Raw genomic sequence first — 18930 nt, 5'->3', positions numbered from 1 at the left:
ACTGTAAAGCAGTCACGTCTCTTAAGGCTGCAGCATCCAATAAAATGTAATTTAAATCAAGCCCCACATCTGTTCCCAATCCCATTCCGTCTCTCTGCTTTCCATCAGTCTTCGGACAATCTTTACAATTATGCTCGTTAACCCTTGTAGTTCCGGACACTTTCCAAACTGCTCCATTTGTACATTGCCCCAGAGGGAAGGAACACTCTAGTGTGAGTGTGCGACATCCAAACTCCTATCTCCAGACTCTTCTGCCACACACACGCGCGCGCACACACACACACACACCCCGGCGGCAGGTAGTGTGCATTTCAGAGGGCTCACTGCCCTTCTATCCCATCCTGTACCACCTGCTGTAGCGCAGATCACTTTACAAGGATACAGAATGAATGAAACAGTGGCCAACAGATCTGTTTGAATATCAAATTCCCAAAACCCGAGGCCTGATCAGACAAGGAAGCAGCAGCCTTGCCCAGAGAAAAACAAAGGCCCAGACCATTCCTTCCATCCGCCGGCTGGTTTCCAAGCATTTGCTGAGGCAGTAAAGGAACAGCAACCTCCAACAAGTCAGACTCAGGCACCTTTGGGGGTGGGGTGGGGACCCTTTCTTGAAAAACCACTCTGGCCCAAGCCCACACTTGGGATAAGCAGTGTTATCATGGTGCCCTCTGGTGTCCCTGTCATAAATTGCCATTTTATGCCACTGGAAATCAAACCCAGAAGTCTCAGCAACCATGTGGATGAACTTATCTAGGGAGACCAGAAAAATGTGCTCAGATGAAAATCCAAGCTTGAACCCAGTCATCCTGAAACAGTGGCTAACACTGTGGGACACTATGAGAAGGCATCTTCATTTGTTTGATTTTGTTGTTGTTGTTTGTTTTTGAATTTCACTGTATAGCCCTGGCTGTCCTGAATCACACTTTATGGACCAGGCTGGCCTCGAACTCAGAGATCGACCTGTCTCTGCCTACCTAGTGCTGGCATGGCCCGCACCACAACTTCCTGGTGAGAAGTTTTGTTTGTTTCTGAGACAGGGTTTCTCTGTGTGGTTACCATGGACTCTCTTTGTAGACCTGGCTGAATTCACAGTGACACAGCTCCCCGCCGCCCCCCTGCCTCCCAAGTGCTGGGATTAAAGGCGTGTGCCATCACCTCTGGCTGAGAAGGTATTTTTGTATTAACCCCTGAAAGCTTAAGCCCTCATGGAAGGTGACTGCTTAAAAAGACAACAAGGTAGGTTGGTGAAATGACTCAGAGGGTAAAGGACAACCTGAGTTCCTTCCCTGTTGATTCCCATGTGACCGCTGGGGCGCCTGTGTGACCACAAACAAGTAATTAAAAAAAAAAAAAAAAAGACAACAAATGCAGCCCAAACAAATGAAACCTGAAAATAAATATATTCACAATCTGTAGGTACATTCTCCTTATCGCCCCCACATTGTTTGGGAGCACCGGCGAAACAACGCATCAGCCCTTAAAAAGTCCAGCGCAGCGGCGGCACATGCCACGCGAACGTAGAAAGAACCCTTTGAACAAAAGGTCCTCCAAATTTCCAGGTAGGCTTGTGTATTTGTCTGGATCATTGTTTCGTCCTTCTAAACCTCAAAGTTCTTTAAAAAAATACATTGTTTGTAGACAGAAGTAAATATATACAAATTCTTCAACCCAAGGCACACTGGTTAGAAACGTAAAGCGGGAAAGGCTCTGAATATTGCTTTAACAGGGGTCATTGGCTTTGTTTTTTAAAGAGTATCACATAGTCGTGGCCAGCCTCAAGCTCACCAGGCAGTAAAGGATGGCCTTGACATTGTGATACTGCTGCCTCTATTTCCCAAGTGCTGGGATCACAGGCACATGCCATCACTCCCAGCTATTTGGTCATCTTTATGGGTAAAAACAGCAAGAGCCAGAGTGAACACTCAGGAACTCTTACACTAAAATTTACTGGTGCCGGAGTAAAAAAGGTCGGAATGGTTTCCAAACGACCTTATTAAAATGAAGACTCTCTGGCCCGGACACGCGGGCAGCTGCAGGAAGAGAGGCGCTCAGGGCAGACCAGCAGCGAGGATGTTACCAAGGAAAGCTTTGCCTCTCAGGACATGCTCTATTTCCTTCTCTTCAATCTTCAGGGACACCTGGAAAGAGAAAGGGACTTTTCATGATGAAGAACGTGTGCAACGCCGCGTGTGCTCGCAGGCACAGGCCATTACCCTCCCCATCATATCCCACTTTCCTCACACCAGCAAGTTAACCGCGCGGCTGTCGTCAATGGCCCACAGCACATCACTCCACCCTCGCATCTTAAAACCCTAGCTGGCAGAAAAAACAAACTGCCCGCTAGTCGGTCCTAATCTTTACTCTGGCAAAGGACAGGCTCTCCAAAACAGGACAATTAAAAGCGGGGACACACACACACACAAGCGCGCCGCATTATTTGTACCTTGGTGAGGCGACTCTCCTTATTTTTCTTTAGTCCTAAAATGCCTCTGGATTCCAGGAGTCCCGAAAGGGACAAACACTCAGACTGGTCCACAGCTGCCACCTGCTGTTTGCGACAGATGCTACTGTAGGCTTCGTATAACTGGGAGGAAATGAGGGGGAACAAGGGTCACTTAAAAGCCACATTTCGGAACCTTACAGAGTTTTAAAAAAATAAAAAATAAAAAGGCCCAGAATCCCTGTCTTAAAGTTATCTGAGTATCCCATTTTCCTCCTGAATAGGCAATAACCTGCTGCAGCCCCTTTCCTATACTTTAGGATTTCTTTTAAAAAAGGTTTACTTTTCATTTCGTGTGTTTGGCTGCTGTTTTGATGCATGTGCACCATACTCATTGCCTGATGCCCACAGAGAGCAGAAGAGCCGTCGGGTCCCCTGGAACTAAAGTTACAGGAAGTTGTGATGCACCGCGTGGGCGCCGGGAACGGAACCCGGGTCCCCTGCAGCTAGCAGGATTGCTCTTGACTGTAAAACATGTAGAATTAGGAGCAGAGCTTTATGCTAAGATCAGAGGGAAACCCAGAAACGAAGGGAAAGATGCCCTGGCTGGCCTCCTCCTAAGTAGTAGGATTGCAGGCATCACTATATCCGGTTAATAGTTAGCTTAGTTTTTAAATTTTGGGTGGTGGTGGTGAGATAGGGTCTTTCTCTCTTTTTGGTTTTTCAAGACAGGGTTTCTCTGTGTTGGCCTTGGCTGTCCTGGACTCACTTTGTAGACCAGGCTGGCCTCGAACTCACAGAGATCCCCTTGCCTCTGCCTCCTAAGTGCTGGGATTAAAGGTGTGTGCCATCACACCCAGCTGAGACAGGGTCTTTCTACACAGCCCTGGCTGTCCTGTAAACTATGTAGATTAGACTGTCCTGGAGTTCAGAGATCCCCTGCCTCTGCCTCCCAGAGTTTTGGGATTAATGGCATGTGCCGCCACCACCTGGCCTTGACTCATGGTTTTGAGATAAGGTCTCACTACTGTGTAGTCCTGGATAGCCCCTAAAACTCACTATGTAGACAAGGCTAGCTCAAATAGACAAGAGATCTACAAGCTCTGCCTCCTCAATGCAGCGAATTGCCTGGAGTAGACAGGCTTTGGAAAATGGCCTCACTTTAGCCCGAGCTCCACCCGCTGAGACTCTCTAGCTTACCTTCCCCAGAGTGACCTCTTTGATTTTCAGCCGCCTGGTCAAGAGCAGCAAAGAGCAAACCAAGATCTTCTGCTGGAGAGGGAGGGAGTCTTGGGTTTTTTCTTGGCTCAAGGTCACCTTGTTAGCATCCACTTCCGAAATGACTTGGGATATGTGAGCAAGACTAACACGCTTGGGAACCAACGACTCGGAGGGTGATTGACCTGAAAAGAAGTCAGCCAAGCTTGATTCGTCGTCTTTCTTTCTTTCTTTCTTTCTTTTTTGAGACAGGGTTTCCCTGTGTAGTCCCAACTGTCCCAGAACTCACTCTGTAGACTAGACTGGCCTCGAACTCACCCATCTGCCTGCCTCTGCCTTCTGAGAGCTGGGATTAAGGGCCTGCGCCACGACCACCTGGCACGTTAATTGATATTTAAAATACTGCCTGTGTATGTGTGAAGACACATAATGCAGGTTTTAGCTAAAAGAAGCCCACACGCTGTAAAGTAAGGGCAAAGCAGAGGCTCCACCTCTGAGGTGAAAAGATGCGAGGAAAAGGTCTCGAGACGATTTCGTCCTTTAGGGTGTAGTTTGACGTTGAGAAGGCAACTAAGATCCCCACAGAGCGGGCGAGAACCCCACAGATGGATGCCACTGAATATGACTAACTACCTCAGAGGCTGGCCGGGGACAAAAACTGGTGCAATAGCGCTTGCCTTGTACAAAGTCCCCAGTTTGAGCCTCAGCACAAAACCCCAGAAGGAAGCAGAGACGACTGTGTCTGCCTGGTGGCTAAGAAATAGTTGGAGAAATTATCTAATATTTTGAGTCAAACGAGTGGGTTAAGTATGGACAGTAAAGTCGACCCCACCTGGGTCCCCACACCCAAGATGGCTTCCCCACAGGACTTCTGGAGCTTGTTCACTCGGGCAAGCTGACCTGCAAGGCGGCAGCAACACTCGAGCAGACAGAATCCTCCCCAGAGCCAGGGGCTGGGGACGGTGGAGAATACACAGGCAAGGGGCCCCACTGTTTGGAGAAGCATGCCTGTGCGATAAAGGCGGGATTTGCTCTCTGACAGCCTGTGCGGGCAGTTACTTCCTGAGCCCAGCCGCAGTTGCCCCACAGCAATCTGCTTCTATTGCTTTACCACAAGCAGGAAGCTGCCAAGGGCTAATAGAGAAACCAGAGCTCACAGATCAAGTAGCACGGAGCCCCACGATGAAAGGAACTTGGAAATCCATCCTTGCTCCCGACCCAGTGGCCAAGTCCTCCCTTCTAAGGCGAGCCCAGCACAACACCTACCCAGTCTCTCTGTTGTTTCGGTAGTTTAATAGTCTTTCTATGTAGGCCGAGCTGGCCTTGGACTTGCAGCGATCCCCCTGCTTTGGCCTACAGTGTTGGGATCACAGGCATGGCGCACCATGCTATGCATCTAGCCAACTTTTGTTTGCCCAACTTCAATGCTAGAACCTATTTTGTTTCTTTCTTTCTTCTCAAGATAGGGGTTCTTTGTGTAGCCTTTGCCATCCTGGACTCGCTTTGTAGACCAGGCTGGCCTCGAAATCACAGCAATCCACCCTGCCTCTGCCTCTCAAGTACTGGGATTAAAGGCGTGACCCACCATGCCCAGCAAAAAACCTATCTCTATGCAGTAGGAAATTCCTTATACTTCGTTGAAGTCACTGCCTCTGAAGTTTTCTATGCAGCTAGGTCGTTGAAACTAGCCCCACATGGGGGCTGGAGAGACAGCTCACAGGTTAAGGGCACTGGCTGCTCTCGCAAAGGTCCTGAGTTCAATTCCCAGCAACCACATGGTGGCTCACAACCATCTGTAATGAGATCTGGTGCCCTCTTCTGGCCTGAAGGTGTACGTGCAGGCAGAGCGCTGTATAAGTAATCACTAAATCTTTATTAAAAACAAAACAAAAACCCAAAACACAACTAGCCCCAAACATATCACAAGCAAAAGATAGGAATTAGGTTACTCTAATTTACACCAGGAGCTTGGAGCTCTTTTAGCAACATGCACTAGTGATGATCCCAAAGCCACTGACAAGCAATGAGCTGTGCTAGGGGGAAAGGTCCAGTAAGGAAAAGCAATCTAAAGAGACAGCGAAACGACCTAAGCCCGCAGACTGGTATGTATATACTGCCCACGCACAGCCAAAGCACTAATTTAGGTTACTTCTGAAACCTTCTTAAATTGTTCATCTAAATAAATGCTGATGGGAAAGAGAGAGCTTTTTATTTTGAACTCCCAACCAGGGCAGGAATGAAGGAGGAAACAAGTTGGTCCACCCTGTTTCTAAAGATGAACACCGACTCGACTTCTGGTAAGTTCACAGCCATGTGACATCTGCCAGCGAAAAAAACAGGGTTGAGGCAATCAAACTCATTCGTGACAGCCGCTGGTTTCCTGTAGGCACGGGATCTCTGTACTGCCCTCACAGGCTGCCCTGGGATGAACTCAGGACGTGTTCATCTTTTTCCTTTCTCTCCTTTATGTACCAGGCATCACCTCCTCCTACATAAATACCTAACAGGCACTCAATGTATGTACCCAGAAAAGGGCCACTTAACCTTGCATCCTCATTTTATTTTCTTCTCTCCTGACCCCCCATTTTAATTTTATGTATGGGTATTCTATCTGCACACCAGAAGGAGGCATCAGACCTCAGTATAGATGGTTGTAAGCCACCACGTGGTTGCCGGGAACTGAACTCAGGACCTCTGGAAGAGCGGACAGTGCTCTTAACCACTGAGCTCTCTCTCCAGCGCCGAAAACCTCATTTTCATCTGAGAGCCTTGAAGGAAACCTTACTGCTTGAGCCCCACCATTTACAAACACTCCCAGGAACTCATTTCCAGTAACACACAGACTGAAACAAACCAGATGAAACTACACCCCCTCCTTCTCGTGTGTGTGTGTGTGTGTGTGTGTGTGTGTGTGTGTGTGCGCGCGCGCGCGCATGGCCTTAACGGCATCCATTCATCTTTCTCTTTCCTCCGTTTATAAAAGCAGACAGGGAACAGGTAAACTACTCACATTCAGACAGGGGCCTGAGGATTGTCTGGCTTTTGACATCCGACTCCACAATTTCAATAGCTCGCCTATAAAAAAATATTTCCAAAATTAAATTAGTCTCTGGGTCAAACCAAACACATCAAGCCAGCCTCCCCAAAGCATGCACATTAACTAAAAACAAGCTTTAAAAAAATTAAGGTTCCCCACCAAAAAATAAATAAATAAAAAGAAAGAAAAAAAAAATTAAGGTCCCACCGGGGCATGGTGGCATGTCTTTAATCCCAGCACTCAGGAGGCAGAGGCAGGTGTACCTCTGTGAGTTTTAAGGCCAGCCTGGTCTACAGAGTACAGGAATGCCAGGGCTACACACAGAGAAACCCTGTCTCGGGGGTAGGGGTGGGGTGGGGTGGGGAAAGCAAAATCAGAAAACAAAAACAAAAAAATTTTTAAGGTCCCTTCCAAGTTTCCAGGACCAGGTGATTTGACACCCTCTTCTGGTCTCCACAGGCACTGCGCGCGTGCGCACACACACCGAAAACGTACATAAATCTTAAGATGTTAACCTGGTCTACATAGTGAGTGCCTAAAAGTAAAATTAAGGGCCCTAAACAAATTGGGTTATGTTACAGCTTAGGGGAGACTTATCTGCTTTTAAAATAAAGACCGAGAATTTTGATAAACGGCACTTTTCTTCCTTTTTACAGACGTCAAGTAGGGCAACTGTCCTGGGTGGAAGGGATATGCAGCGTGGGGATGGACTAGGGGAGCCGACAGCACCCCCACACAGCCTATCCAAAGGGGAGGGGGTCCTCAGTTATACATAGGACCTGCGGAGGCTAATCTTGCCGGCCTGCGTGTCTATTACTCACAGCTGTAGTCTTTATTCAAACGGTTTTGCTGACTAGGGGGAACTTCCACATTCCAGATCATGCAATCTGGCAGCAGGAAGAGAGCCCTCTCCCACTGTTCTCTCTAAAGTGCTTTGTCCACAGGAGGCCACAGACAGACCTGGATCTTCTGTGTGGCCATAGGGGGAAGTTGGACCAGCGGGGCCAGCACAGCGAGGATCATTTTAATGGACCCAGTGCCCCTGCTGGGAGGGAGAACCGTCCATCAGTCAGCACACAGGCTTTCCCCAGCAGGAGGGGCACAGGGATGGCAGAGAGAAAGAGGTCCAGGGTAGGACTTGGGGGGACCACCAACTGGAAGGAGGAAGGGGTGCCCACAAAAAGGAAAGGAAGAAGAAAGTCTTAAAGGCAAAGCCGGTTCAGGTCCATAAATAAACCTGCTTGAGACCAGCAAATGGAAAAGCAAACTGGCGTCTTTTTTTAATACAAATGTAATTAACCAATCTATAATCACCACGGGGAGTGCCAGCGACGTCTCATTTGTTTCCTCCTCTGTAGGTAATGGACTGATAATGTTTCAGACATTAACACGGTGGAAACTCAGAGCTCCCCACTGAGAAACAACTCCTCTTTTCCAGAGCATAAAAAGTAACACAATGGGGCCTCTTAAGTCACATTCATTTTGAGTTCCACAAGACAACTGACAGCCACTTCCTCTTTTTAATAAAAATAGTTAACAGTGCCATAACTCACCTGCAAACATCCAGAGCTTTACGGATGTCTCCAGAAACAGCAGACACCTTCCGGGCACAGAACTGAATCGCAGCACTGTCCAGAACCTGGTCGCTTGACACCTTCAGACAAGGCCCAGAAGACATGAGTGAGTCAGGTCTAGTGACATAGACCCATAATCCTAACTACTGGGAGACTGCAGCAAGGGAATCTAAAGCCAAGTCGATACAGAGACTCAGTCTCAAATAAATATATAATAAATATAAATACAAAGCAAGTACAGCTCAGCATAGAGCACGTTACTAGCACGGGAAGCCTTGTCAATCCCAGGACTGGCAATAAATAAATAATAAAAAGACACCTTGAAGCCGGGCGTGGTGGCGCACGCCTTTAATCCCAGCACTCAGGAGGCAGAGGCAGGCGGATCGCTGTGAGTTCAAGGCCAGCCTGTCTACAAAGTGAGTCCAGGATGGCCAAGGCTACACAGAGAAGCCCTGTCTGAGAGCTTCTCTTAGCAATTTAGATGCTAAATATATTTTGTCAGGTTCAGTCTAATTTTGGGACCAGGGGTGCACGCTCAGGGCTCTGAGTTTAACACTCAGTATTGCAAAGGTCTTAACCCAAATGGCCACCTTCTAAGTCTAAGGGACATATTGCTCATATTTAAGACTTTTATAGATATAGAGGTTCATGAATAGAATTTTTTAAAAAAAGCAATTGAAACCACAAATTATTTTCCATAGACCCTTTGTCTTTTTTTTTTTTTAACTGTTTCTCTCTATGTAGCCCCGCCTGGCCTCAAACTCACAATCATCTGCCCGCCTCTGTTTCCCAAGTGCTGGGACTAAAGGCACACAGCACTGTGCCCAGCATGGGCCCTATTTTTTAAAATTACATTTGTTTATTTTTGTTTGGAGCGAAAGTGGGTAGTGCTGCAGCCGTGGAGGTCAGAGGACAGGTCCAGGTACCAGTTTTCTCCCTCTGCCATGTGGGTCTCAGGGACTGAACTCAGGTTGGTAGAGCTAGCAACCAGAGCCTTGACCTGCTGAGCCACCTCACTGGCCCAGGCCTACCGCTATAGGCCTTTAAGGAAGCATTCGAGTCCCCTAATTCCTGCTTTTATTTCAGTAGTGAAACAGCCAATAAATGAAAAGCACGTGCAGAAATTCACATAAAAGGCCTGGGTGTGGTTGCTCACGCCTTTAATCCCAGCACTTGGGAGGCAGAGGCAGGTGGATCGCTGTGAGTTCGAGGCCAGCCTGTTCTACAAAGCGAGTCCAGGACAGCAAAGGCTACACAGAGAGACCCTGTCTCAAAAAACCAAAAAACCAAACAAACAAACCAAAAACCCCCCAAAAAAAGAAAAAGAAAAGAAAAGAAAAACAGAAATTCACACACATAAAAAACACGTTCTTCCTCATTATGGCCCACAGGAGCTTGCAGCACTGTTAATAAAGCAATCAAATGGAAGTATTTCAAACCTACTGTTAGCAGCAGAACCCGGCACGACGGTTGGCGCTCACCTGATTAAGTCTATCCTGCAAGATCGTAGCGATCTGATTCCTGGTGTAAGGGGGAAAGTTCAGTAGCCGTGGCTTACACTTTTCCCTAGCTTCCAGTCTCGGCAGAATTCTGTCTGTGAGGTCTAGGGTGTTAGCAATGCCTGAGAAGATAAAGACCAATCCCGGTCAGCAGTGGCATCGTCCTAAAAGGAAGCCAAACGCTCCGAAAACATAAGGCTCCCCAGGCCCAGCTCAGCATCTCAGCTGCGGCTTCCCCTTGTCCGCCCCCTCACACTCCAGATGACACACCAGGTAAGGCGCAGTGCTTACACAGGTACAGTGGAGCACGCACACAGGGGTGCTGGGGGCTACCCTGAGCTAGAGGCCTTGTCTCCAGGAAGAAGGGGTGAGAAAAGAGGGTGGGCAGGCAGATTTCTGTTGAGCTTCAGGCCAGCCAGGGCTCACGAGTGAGACTCTTGACTCAAAAACCGAATCTATTGTGCTAGAGAGATGGCTCAGAGGTTAAGAGCACTGACTGTTGTTCCAGAGGTCCTGGGTTCAATTCCCAACAACCACATGGTGGCTCACAGCTACCTATAAGTGACCTGATGCCCTCTTCTGGCCTGCAGGCGTACATGCAGGCAGAGCACTGTCTACAAAATAAGTAAATAAATCAATCCTTTTGGAAAACAAAAACAAAACAACCAGGGGCTGGAGAGATGGCTCAGAGGTTAAGAGCACCGCCTGCTCTTCCAGAGGTCCTGAGTTCAATTCCCAGCACCCACATGGTGGCTCATAACCATCTATAATGTAATGCAGGCCCTCTTCTGTCCTGCAGGCCTACATTTGGGCAGAGCACTGTATACATAATAATTAAATAAATCTTAAGGAAAAAAAAAGAAAAAAGAAAAAAACCAAAACAAAACAAACCTAGTGAACCAGATATGGCGGTATGCCACTTTGGTCCCAGCTCTCCAGAGGCAGGTGGCTCTCTGAGTTCAAGGCCAGCCTGGGCTACACAAGAGAAACGCAGACTTGAAAGCCAAAATCAACCAGAAAGCAAATCTATTGTTTCAAACCGAAGCATTATGCTCTTTTCTGGAGCGTGCATGTGAGAACTGAAGCCAGGGCTTTGTGCATGCTAAACACACGTTCTACTAGCAACTCGCACCACCTATGTCAGTTTGCATGACTACACGCAGTGGATGTACACATTCCTGTGTATGCACTTCTCTGAGTGTAGGAGGAGCCCGAGTTGATGCCTTATGTTTTCCTCTAAGGTTTTACGCCAGAGCCAGGGTTTCTCTGTGTGACAGAGCCCTGGTTTGCCTGGACTCACTGCACAGATCAGGCTGGTCTCAAATTCACTGAAATGAGCCTGCCTCTGCCTCTTGAGTGAGTGCTGGGATTAAAGGTGTGTGCCACCAAGCCAAGCTCTAAAAAAAAAAAAAAAAAAAAAAAAAAAAGATTTATTATTTATTTCTTATTATGTATACAGTCCCCTGCCTGCCTGCACACCTGCAGACCAGAAGAGGGCATCAGATCACATTATAGATGGTTGTAAGCCACCATCTATAGGAATTGAACTCAGGACTTTTGGAAGAGCGGCTCCAGCCTACTCCCCCTTTAAAAAAGCATTTATTTATTTTTAGTTTTAAGTACACTGGTGTTCTGCCTGCATGTCTGTTGTCTGTGTGAAGGTGTCAGATCCCCTGCAACTGGAGTTACAGACAGGTATGAGCTGTCAGGTGGTTGCTGGGAATTGAACCCTTTGCAAAGAGCCATCTCTTCAGCTCTGCCTTTTTGTTTCTTTTTTTTTTTTTTTTTTTTTTTGAGACAGGATCTCTCAAGCTTAAGCAACAAGCACCTTGCTCAATGAGTCATCTGCCCAGCAGCACCCCGCTACTTTGTAGTAGTAATAATAAGTTTTCCTGCCTCATCCTCACAAATAGCTGGGATCACAGGAATACAATACGGTGTCTGGCTCTTTTGCCTCTTTTTGTTGTTGTTTTTTTGAGACAGGGTTTCTCTGTGTAGCCTTGGTCATCCTGGACTCACTTTGTAGACCAGGCTGGCCTCGAACTCACAGAGATCCGCCTGCCTCTACCTCCCGAGTGCTGGGATTAAAGGCGTGCGCCATCACTGCCCGGCCCTCCTTTGTCATTTTTATTCAGACCCAACAAAAGCAACGGGCCTTATATTAAAATCGCTATCATAGCAATTTTCTTAAAGCAATCTGGCTTAAGATAAAATAGCATGGACAAAGCACTGGCCATGCAAGCACGAGGAGTTGGGTTCAGACCCTCAGAAGCCACGTCAAAGGCAGGGTGGCCCCACCTGCAATCCCAGCATTGGGGGGAAGGGGGCGGGCTCCCAGGGACAAGCTGGCTAGCTAGACTAACTGAATCAAGCTCAGCGAAAGCCTCTGCCTCAGTAAATACAAAGCTAACCTCCGACGTCAACCTCTGCCTCTACACATACACGCGCACCCACATACTTGACACACGCAAGTTGAACAGATTTTTAACAACACTTCAAATTCACCACAGTGACAGTAGTAGCCGAGCACTAACCAATGAGCACCAATCGGGAATTGCTTAGCCACGGCCATTCAAAAAGTGTGTATAACACATCCTGCCCTCTGCTGTCCAGCTGATCCATCTCGTCCAACACCAGCACGCTACATACAAAGAGAGATAATTAGTACCGGTCCCATCTTCAATCCCCCAGTGTTTGGTCCGAGCTAACCTTAGGCTGCTTGTCTTACCAGGAGTCATTGTCAGAATGACATCTCCCATCACTAACAAGCATCATTCAATTGTTCTCAAGGAACTAGTTTAAAAAGCTAAAATCTTTCTGGAGAAATAGGTCAGTGGTTAAGAGCACTGCCTGCTCTTCCAAAGGACCCGGGTTCAATTCCCAGCATCCACATGGGCAGCTCACAACTGTCTGTAACTCCAAGATCTGACACCCTCACACCAGTGCACATAAATTATAATTAAATAAAATATATTTAAAAAAAAAAAGTTAAATCTTAAACCAGGCCTGCCAGCGATGACACACGCCTTTAATCCCAGCACTTTGGGAGGCAGAGGCAGGCAGATCTCTGTAAGTTCAAGGCCAGCCTGGTCTATGTACAGTGTAGTCCCAGGGCAGCCAAGGATACACAAAAGAAACCCTTTCAAGAAGACACCCCTCCCCCCAAACCCAACCAACCACACAACCAGTTAATATTTAAACAAAACAAACAAAAATTTTAAACTTGCCGGGCGTGGTGGTGCACGCCTTTAATCCCAGCACTCGGGAGGCAGAGGCAGGCGGATCGCTGTGAGTTCGAGGCCAGCCTGGTCTACAAAGTGAGTCCAGAACAGCCAAGGCTACACAGAGAGACCTTGTCTCGAAAAAAAAAAAAAAAAAAAAATTTTTAAACTCAAAAATCAGAACGCATAGGGGCTATGGGTGTGACTTCAGTTGTAGAGTGACTTAACAAATATACACAGGGACCCGAGTGTGAGTCGCAGCACCACCAAGAAATTTAATCCCCCCCTGCCCTCTCCCACCAGACAGGGTTTCTCTGTGTAGCCTTGGCTGTCCTAGACTCGCTTTGTAGACCAGGCTGGCCTTGAACTCACAGCGATCCGCCTGCCTCTGCCTCCCAAGGACTGGGAGTAAAGGCGTGCGCCACCACACCGGGACTAGTAAAGTATTTTTAAAAATCACAAAATTATTATCTTTCTATTCCTCAAGTGCGTGTAACTACCTCTCAGAGCCAAGTTCTTTTTGGGAGATAACACCCCACAGGGCAGGGCTTCGCCGAGCAACAGGAAGCAGAGAAAATACTTACATCATGGGGCCCTTCTCAGCAGTCATACGCTTTTCCAATTTTCTCATCAAGTCCTTCCCAGCTGGTCTGCACATTTCCTCCTGCCCAATCTCTTGAGCGATGGCTGGGAACACAGCCTGAGCACTCCTCAAAGACATGCAATTCAGCATGATAGTCTGAAAGCCTTTCATTTCCTTCTAGGTTAAAAAAAACAAACAACAACAACAAAGATGTAAACATGGAGGTCGAGCTAGCTTCAGACAAAGCTTTCCTGAAACCCGATCAGGTCTCTGAGAGCTAACAGGACACAGGAGCAAAGCTTTACTTTCTTTGGAAAGATCTATATTGTGAAACTACAAAAATTCTTTTTCTCTTAAGAATCAAATGTTGGGGGGCCGGAGAGATAGCTCAGCAGTGGCTGCTCTTCCAAAGTACCCGGGGTTCAAATCCCAGCACCAACATTCTCGCACAGACATATACGCAGGCAGAACACCAGTGCTATACGTACATGCACACCATATCTATATATGAGTTATTTGTTGTAGCAATAGCACTCATAACTCAGATTCTCAGGGTACCTTCAAGTCTTGCAGAATCCGGCTTAAGCAGGCGGTTTTTCCAGTTCCGGGAGCACCAGAAAGGTACAGACTTCCAGCTTTTTTCCCACAGATATGCTCCTTCAGGAACTCCCTGATGACAGTCATCTCCTGCTCTCTGGCAGGCAGCCGATCCGGGACAGCTGTGTTCAGGACAAGCTTCGCTTGCTGGTAACAAGTGCCTGAGCCAGAAATAAAAGGACCGTCAAGACACAGCCGAAGGTGACTGGGTTTCACCAGGACCCCCTGCATGGTGCCAGATGGCTGCACCACTGCTGCCACCAAAGGCCTCACCTTCTTGCTTGAAGAGTCTAATACATGCAGAGTCCTTCTCCGGTGGACATTTCTGCTCAGGGTTTGTTTGGCTCTCTTGACCTTTTGGCGCTGAGGGAACTATTTGGTTCTGGTGAAGTCTGTCTTGTTCCTTTTGGCCTGAGGACTTAACCATCGGCTCATCATCAAATACCAGTCTGCATCCCTTCCGTGTATGTGAGCGCGGGGGCCCGTTTTCTTTCCGGCCTAGCTTTGGCGGAGAACAGGGAGATAAACGGGGCGTGTTGCACAGGTTGTCATCCCCTGAAATGTTAAAAGAGAGCACGGTCATTCACAGGGGCACTGCCAAACCACTAAATGCAAAACGGGGTCATTCACAGTGGAAGGCTGTAACAGAAACTTTGATTTTTTGGGTTTTTGTTTTGTTTTGTTTTTCGAGACAGGGTTTCTCTATGTAGCCTTGGGTGTCCTGGACTCGCTTTGTAGACCAGGCTGGCCTCGAACTCACAGCGATCCACCTGCCTCTGCCTCCCGAGTGCTGGGAGTAAAGGCGTGTGCCACCATGCCCAGCAGTAACAGAAACTTTGAAGCCTTTGATTTCTTTCTAAGACAGGATTTCTCAGTGTAGCCCTGGGTGTCCTGGTACTCGACTTGTAGACCAAGCTGGCCTTGAACTCACAGAGATTCTCTTGCTTCTTCTGCTTCCTGAGTGCTGGGATGAAAGGCCTGGCACCACTACCACCACCACTGTTGGCAGGAGGTAAATTTCTACCACAAAAGAACCAATTTCTCAGCCGGGCATGGTGGCGCACGCCTTTAATCCTAGCACTCGGGAGGCAGAGGCAGACGGATCGCTGTGAGTTCGAGGCCAGCCTGGTCTACAGAGTGAGTCTAGGACAGCCAAGGCTACGTAGAGAAACCTTGTCTCAAAAAATTAAAAAAAAAAAAAAAAAAAAAAAAACTCACGAAGGAGCAAATGTGGCCACCAGATGGCGCCACCTAATCTCATCATTGGTAGAAACCAAGTGAGTTGTAGTGGGGTGAAATTGTAAGGCTGTTCCTAGCAGCAGCACCATCACCACATAGACAGCCAAGTATGGCTATGGGAGAAGGGCCTCAAATTTGAGGCAATCTTGGGCTACTCTGTAGACCAGGCTGGCCTCCTCAAACTCAGATCTGCATGCCTCTGCCTCCTGCGTGCTGGGGTCAAAAAAGGGGTGCTCCACCACAGCCTGGCTTGTTTGTTTCTTCCCAAGTATGTAGGCAAATTTCACAATACTATGTAAAACTTCAAGGTAGAGCTAGAGAGATGGCTCAGAGCTTAAGAGCAATGGCTGCTCTTCCCAGAGGTCCTGAGTTCAGCTCCCAGCAACCACATGGTGGCTCAAAACCATCTATAATGGAATCTGATTCTCTCTTCTGTTGTCCATGAAAACAGAGCACTCATATACATAAAATAAATAAACCAATCTTAAAAAAAGAAAAACACCAAAAAACAAAAACAAAACACTTGTAGGTAAAATCTATGGTTTTAACCGGGGCATCTGGGAATCAAGGAAAGAAAGGCCGAAGAGGGCTCAGTCACAAAATTGCACTCACGGAAGAAAACTTACCCAAGCGTTTCCTGGGACTGAGAGGCAAAAGTTTTGTGTCCACACATGGAGTAGAGGGTACAACCTGTATGTTTTTAAGTTTTACTTTAGTATCACCAGAGTTCGTTTTGTTCAGTGTCTTAGATAGCTTCTTTTTTGGAAAACTGATGGTAGCTTGTGTCTGGGATCGGGTTTGGGGCATGACGGCCACACAGCTGGACACAAAAGAAAACCAGCAAAGCCTACAACATAGGAAAGCGAAGAGAAACACACAGGGCTTATTTGTACCGGTGACCAACACTCACTTCATAAATTACGTTAACATAGTATCTTCAACATCTAGTTTCTATCCAAATCTATGTTAACAGATCTGCCTGCCTTGTAACATTCCGTTAAACATACGATTACACACTTCAGTCTTACTGTACCTCCGACGTAGGAACTGTCACAGAAAAACACGGCTATCACCCTAGACTTCCTGGGACCAGAACCCAAGTTCTTCCACTTGGACGATGCCAGAAGTTTATCTCCAGTCGTTTTTACGATACTTCCATCTCCTTCACTCCAGACCCTCGAGACCTCTTTATAGAACTAGTTTAGCTTCCAGACTTAGGTTCCCCCAAGCCCAGGGGGTACGCAGCTCCGTCCTTCTCTGCCCAGGACTAGCCCGGCACTCCACGCAGCTCTCAAGCCCAGCCTACACCCTTTCCTCCCAGACTCAGAGATCACAACCCCCTCCCTGACCTCAGGCGATCTCCGCTCTCCACGGCCCTCGCTCGAACCAGCTCCGCCCCCAACTCTCTGGGCCTCGGACCTCAGGGAGCAATCCGCTGCTTTCCACTCTTCAGGGTTGTGTCGCCGCAGTGCACGCTCCTCGTGTCTGGATCACAACCGCAAGGGCTCTCTCGCCGCACGGACCGCCACCAGGAGCCACAGCTGCAGCGAAGTTAACTCGCGCCAAATCTGCACTGCCTCAGCGTTCCCGTCTCGCGCCAAAGTCCAGCCACGCTTCTGATTAGTTGTCACTAAGCTCCACGCCTTCGCCGGTGACGGCCGGCAGCCAATAAGACAGCCCCAGGTCTCAGCGCCCAGCGTAAAGTCACACCCACTCGCCGGGGAGGGCGTTTACATCCGAGGCTGCCGAGGAAAGGCGCGCTCTTGAGACTCATTAGGAGAGCATGCCTCGCCGCAAGGCACGGCGGGAAGTGTAGTTTTTTTTTTTTGCCTCCACTTGTCTATTTCCGCAATTTTATTTCTACTCGGGTATCTTTGTTCCTCCATTCTGCCAGACTCACTCTACTGGAATATCCCTGCCCCTCTTCTCTGCCAAACGTAACTATTTTCTTTTTTTTTGTTTGTTTTGGTTTTTTTCTTTTTTCTTTTGTAACTATTTTCATTATTCTGGTGGGCTAGATTTTTAAGAGGGCCTACCGGGCTGGAGAGATGGCTCAAGAGTTAAGAACACTGGCTGCTCTTCCAAAGGTCCTGAGTTCAATTCCCAGCATCCACATGGTGGCTCACAACCATCTATAAAAGGTTGAGATGCTCTCTTCTGGCATGCAGGTGTACATGCAGGCAAAGTAAACACAAAAATAAAAAAACTTTAAAAAAAAAAAAAGGGGGCCTACCTACTATTTGAGGACAGTCCTGTACGGCATGAGGCATCTGAATGCATAAGGCCACAGTGTCCTCGCTGGTGAAGGACCGATGACTGGAACCAGGGCTTTTTGGGGGGCAAGTTCTATACTTAAATAAGCAAACTGACATCACCCCACCATTTGTTGACTTGTACTTTTAACAGTGAGAAGCAAGAAACCCAGCGTACAATTCCACGAGTGTTAACATCAGCACATTGTAGGGAATAAAATTATGTCCCTTTAATTTGAAAATCTTTTATGGCCAAGCACTAGGGTTTCAGGGCTAGGAAGACGGTTACAGGAGAGGCAAGCCGAGCATTTAATGAAAAATATAAATTAGAGGTGTCGTTTGCAGCCATGTTCCAAGGTTAATAACCTTGGGGGGTTTTTTTTGTTTGGTTTGGTTTTGGTTTTTGGTTTTTGGAGACAGGGTTTCTCTGTGCAGCCTTGACTGCCCTGGACTCACTTTGTAGACCAAGCTGACCTCGAACTCACCGAGATCCACCTGCCTCTGCCTCTCAAGTGCTGGGATTAAAGGCGTGCGCCACCACCACCTGGCTAACCTTGGATTATTCTAAGTACTGGTAAAAATTCTGGAATATTTATTTATTTATTTAGGTAGGGGTTGAGCTCAGAATTTTAGCTGTGTCGCCTTAATTACTCTTTACTGGCACCTTAGGAAGTTCAGAGGGAAACCAAAGCTGAGGGGACTGAGTAAATTTGCTCTAGGTCAAACAAGTTAAGCGGAAAAGCTGGTATTTGTATTCTGAAGTCTGACAGAAGACTAAACCCCTGACAACTTGTGGAGAAGGATGAAAGAGGGGTGGGTTCTCAGCAGGGCAAGATGGAGAAGGGGTTTTGTGAGGGTTTCCTAGCAGCTAAGAACTCTTAAGGAAACAAGCTGAGAGAAAACATCACCGGAGGGAGGCTTTCCGCTAAGATGCTGTTTCCGCTTAGTAGGACCACGGGACCTAAGAGACCAATTTTACCTCTCACATTTCTATAACCTGAGGACCTAAAACCTGCCCACATCTGAAACAGCCCAGTTTAGGAGATGGTGGTACACGACCTACCTCAGTTAGAGGGGAGGCTGTGTTCCATATGCAGGTTACAGCCTACAAAATCACTCACCAGGTTAATTAAACAAACACACACACAAAGAAAAAGACTGGCGTGGTGGTGCACGCCTTTAATCCCAGCACTAGGGAGGCAGAGGCAGGTGGATAGCTGTGAGTTCAAGGTAACCTGGTCTACAAAGTGAGTCCAGGACAGCCAAGGCT

At 47.6% G+C, this 18930-nt stretch overlaps 1 protein-coding gene across 3 annotated transcripts; it reads right to left on the bottom strand.

Moving 5' to 3' along the window:
* Positions 1–1383: 1383 nt before the first annotated feature.
* Positions 1384–17071, bottom strand: CDC6 (cell division cycle 6). Of its 3 annotated transcripts, none has more exons than XM_084749360.1 (12): positions 16758–17071; positions 16035–16255; positions 14443–14724; positions 14131–14330; positions 13574–13749; positions 12303–12409; positions 9751–9890; positions 8249–8349; positions 6669–6733; positions 3641–3843; positions 2444–2584; positions 1384–2138 (listed from the first exon to the last, which is right to left on the bottom strand). In XM_084749360.1, exons 2-12 carry the CDS (start codon positions 16213–16215, stop codon positions 2049–2051), a joined length of 1686 nt encoding a protein of 561 aa, XP_084605486.1. In that variant the 5' UTR covers positions 16216–16255; positions 16758–17071; the 3' UTR covers positions 1384–2048. The 3 variants fall into 3 exon arrangements, with proteins under 3 accessions (XP_084605486.1, XP_084605485.1, XP_084605487.1); XM_084749359.1 differs by having other exon boundaries at positions 16828–17071; XM_084749361.1 differs by having other exon boundaries at positions 13574–13746; positions 16828–17071.
* Positions 17072–18930: the final 1859 nt, after the last annotated feature.

Source organism: Acomys minous (genome assembly GCF_964271855.1).
Source record: "Acomys minous genome assembly, chromosome: 12".
In the NCBI taxonomy this organism is placed as follows: domain Eukaryota; kingdom Metazoa; phylum Chordata; class Mammalia; order Rodentia; family Muridae; genus Acomys; species Acomys minous.
Note: the sequence above shows the minus strand (reverse complement) of the source record. Positions and strands in the feature narration are given on the sequence as shown.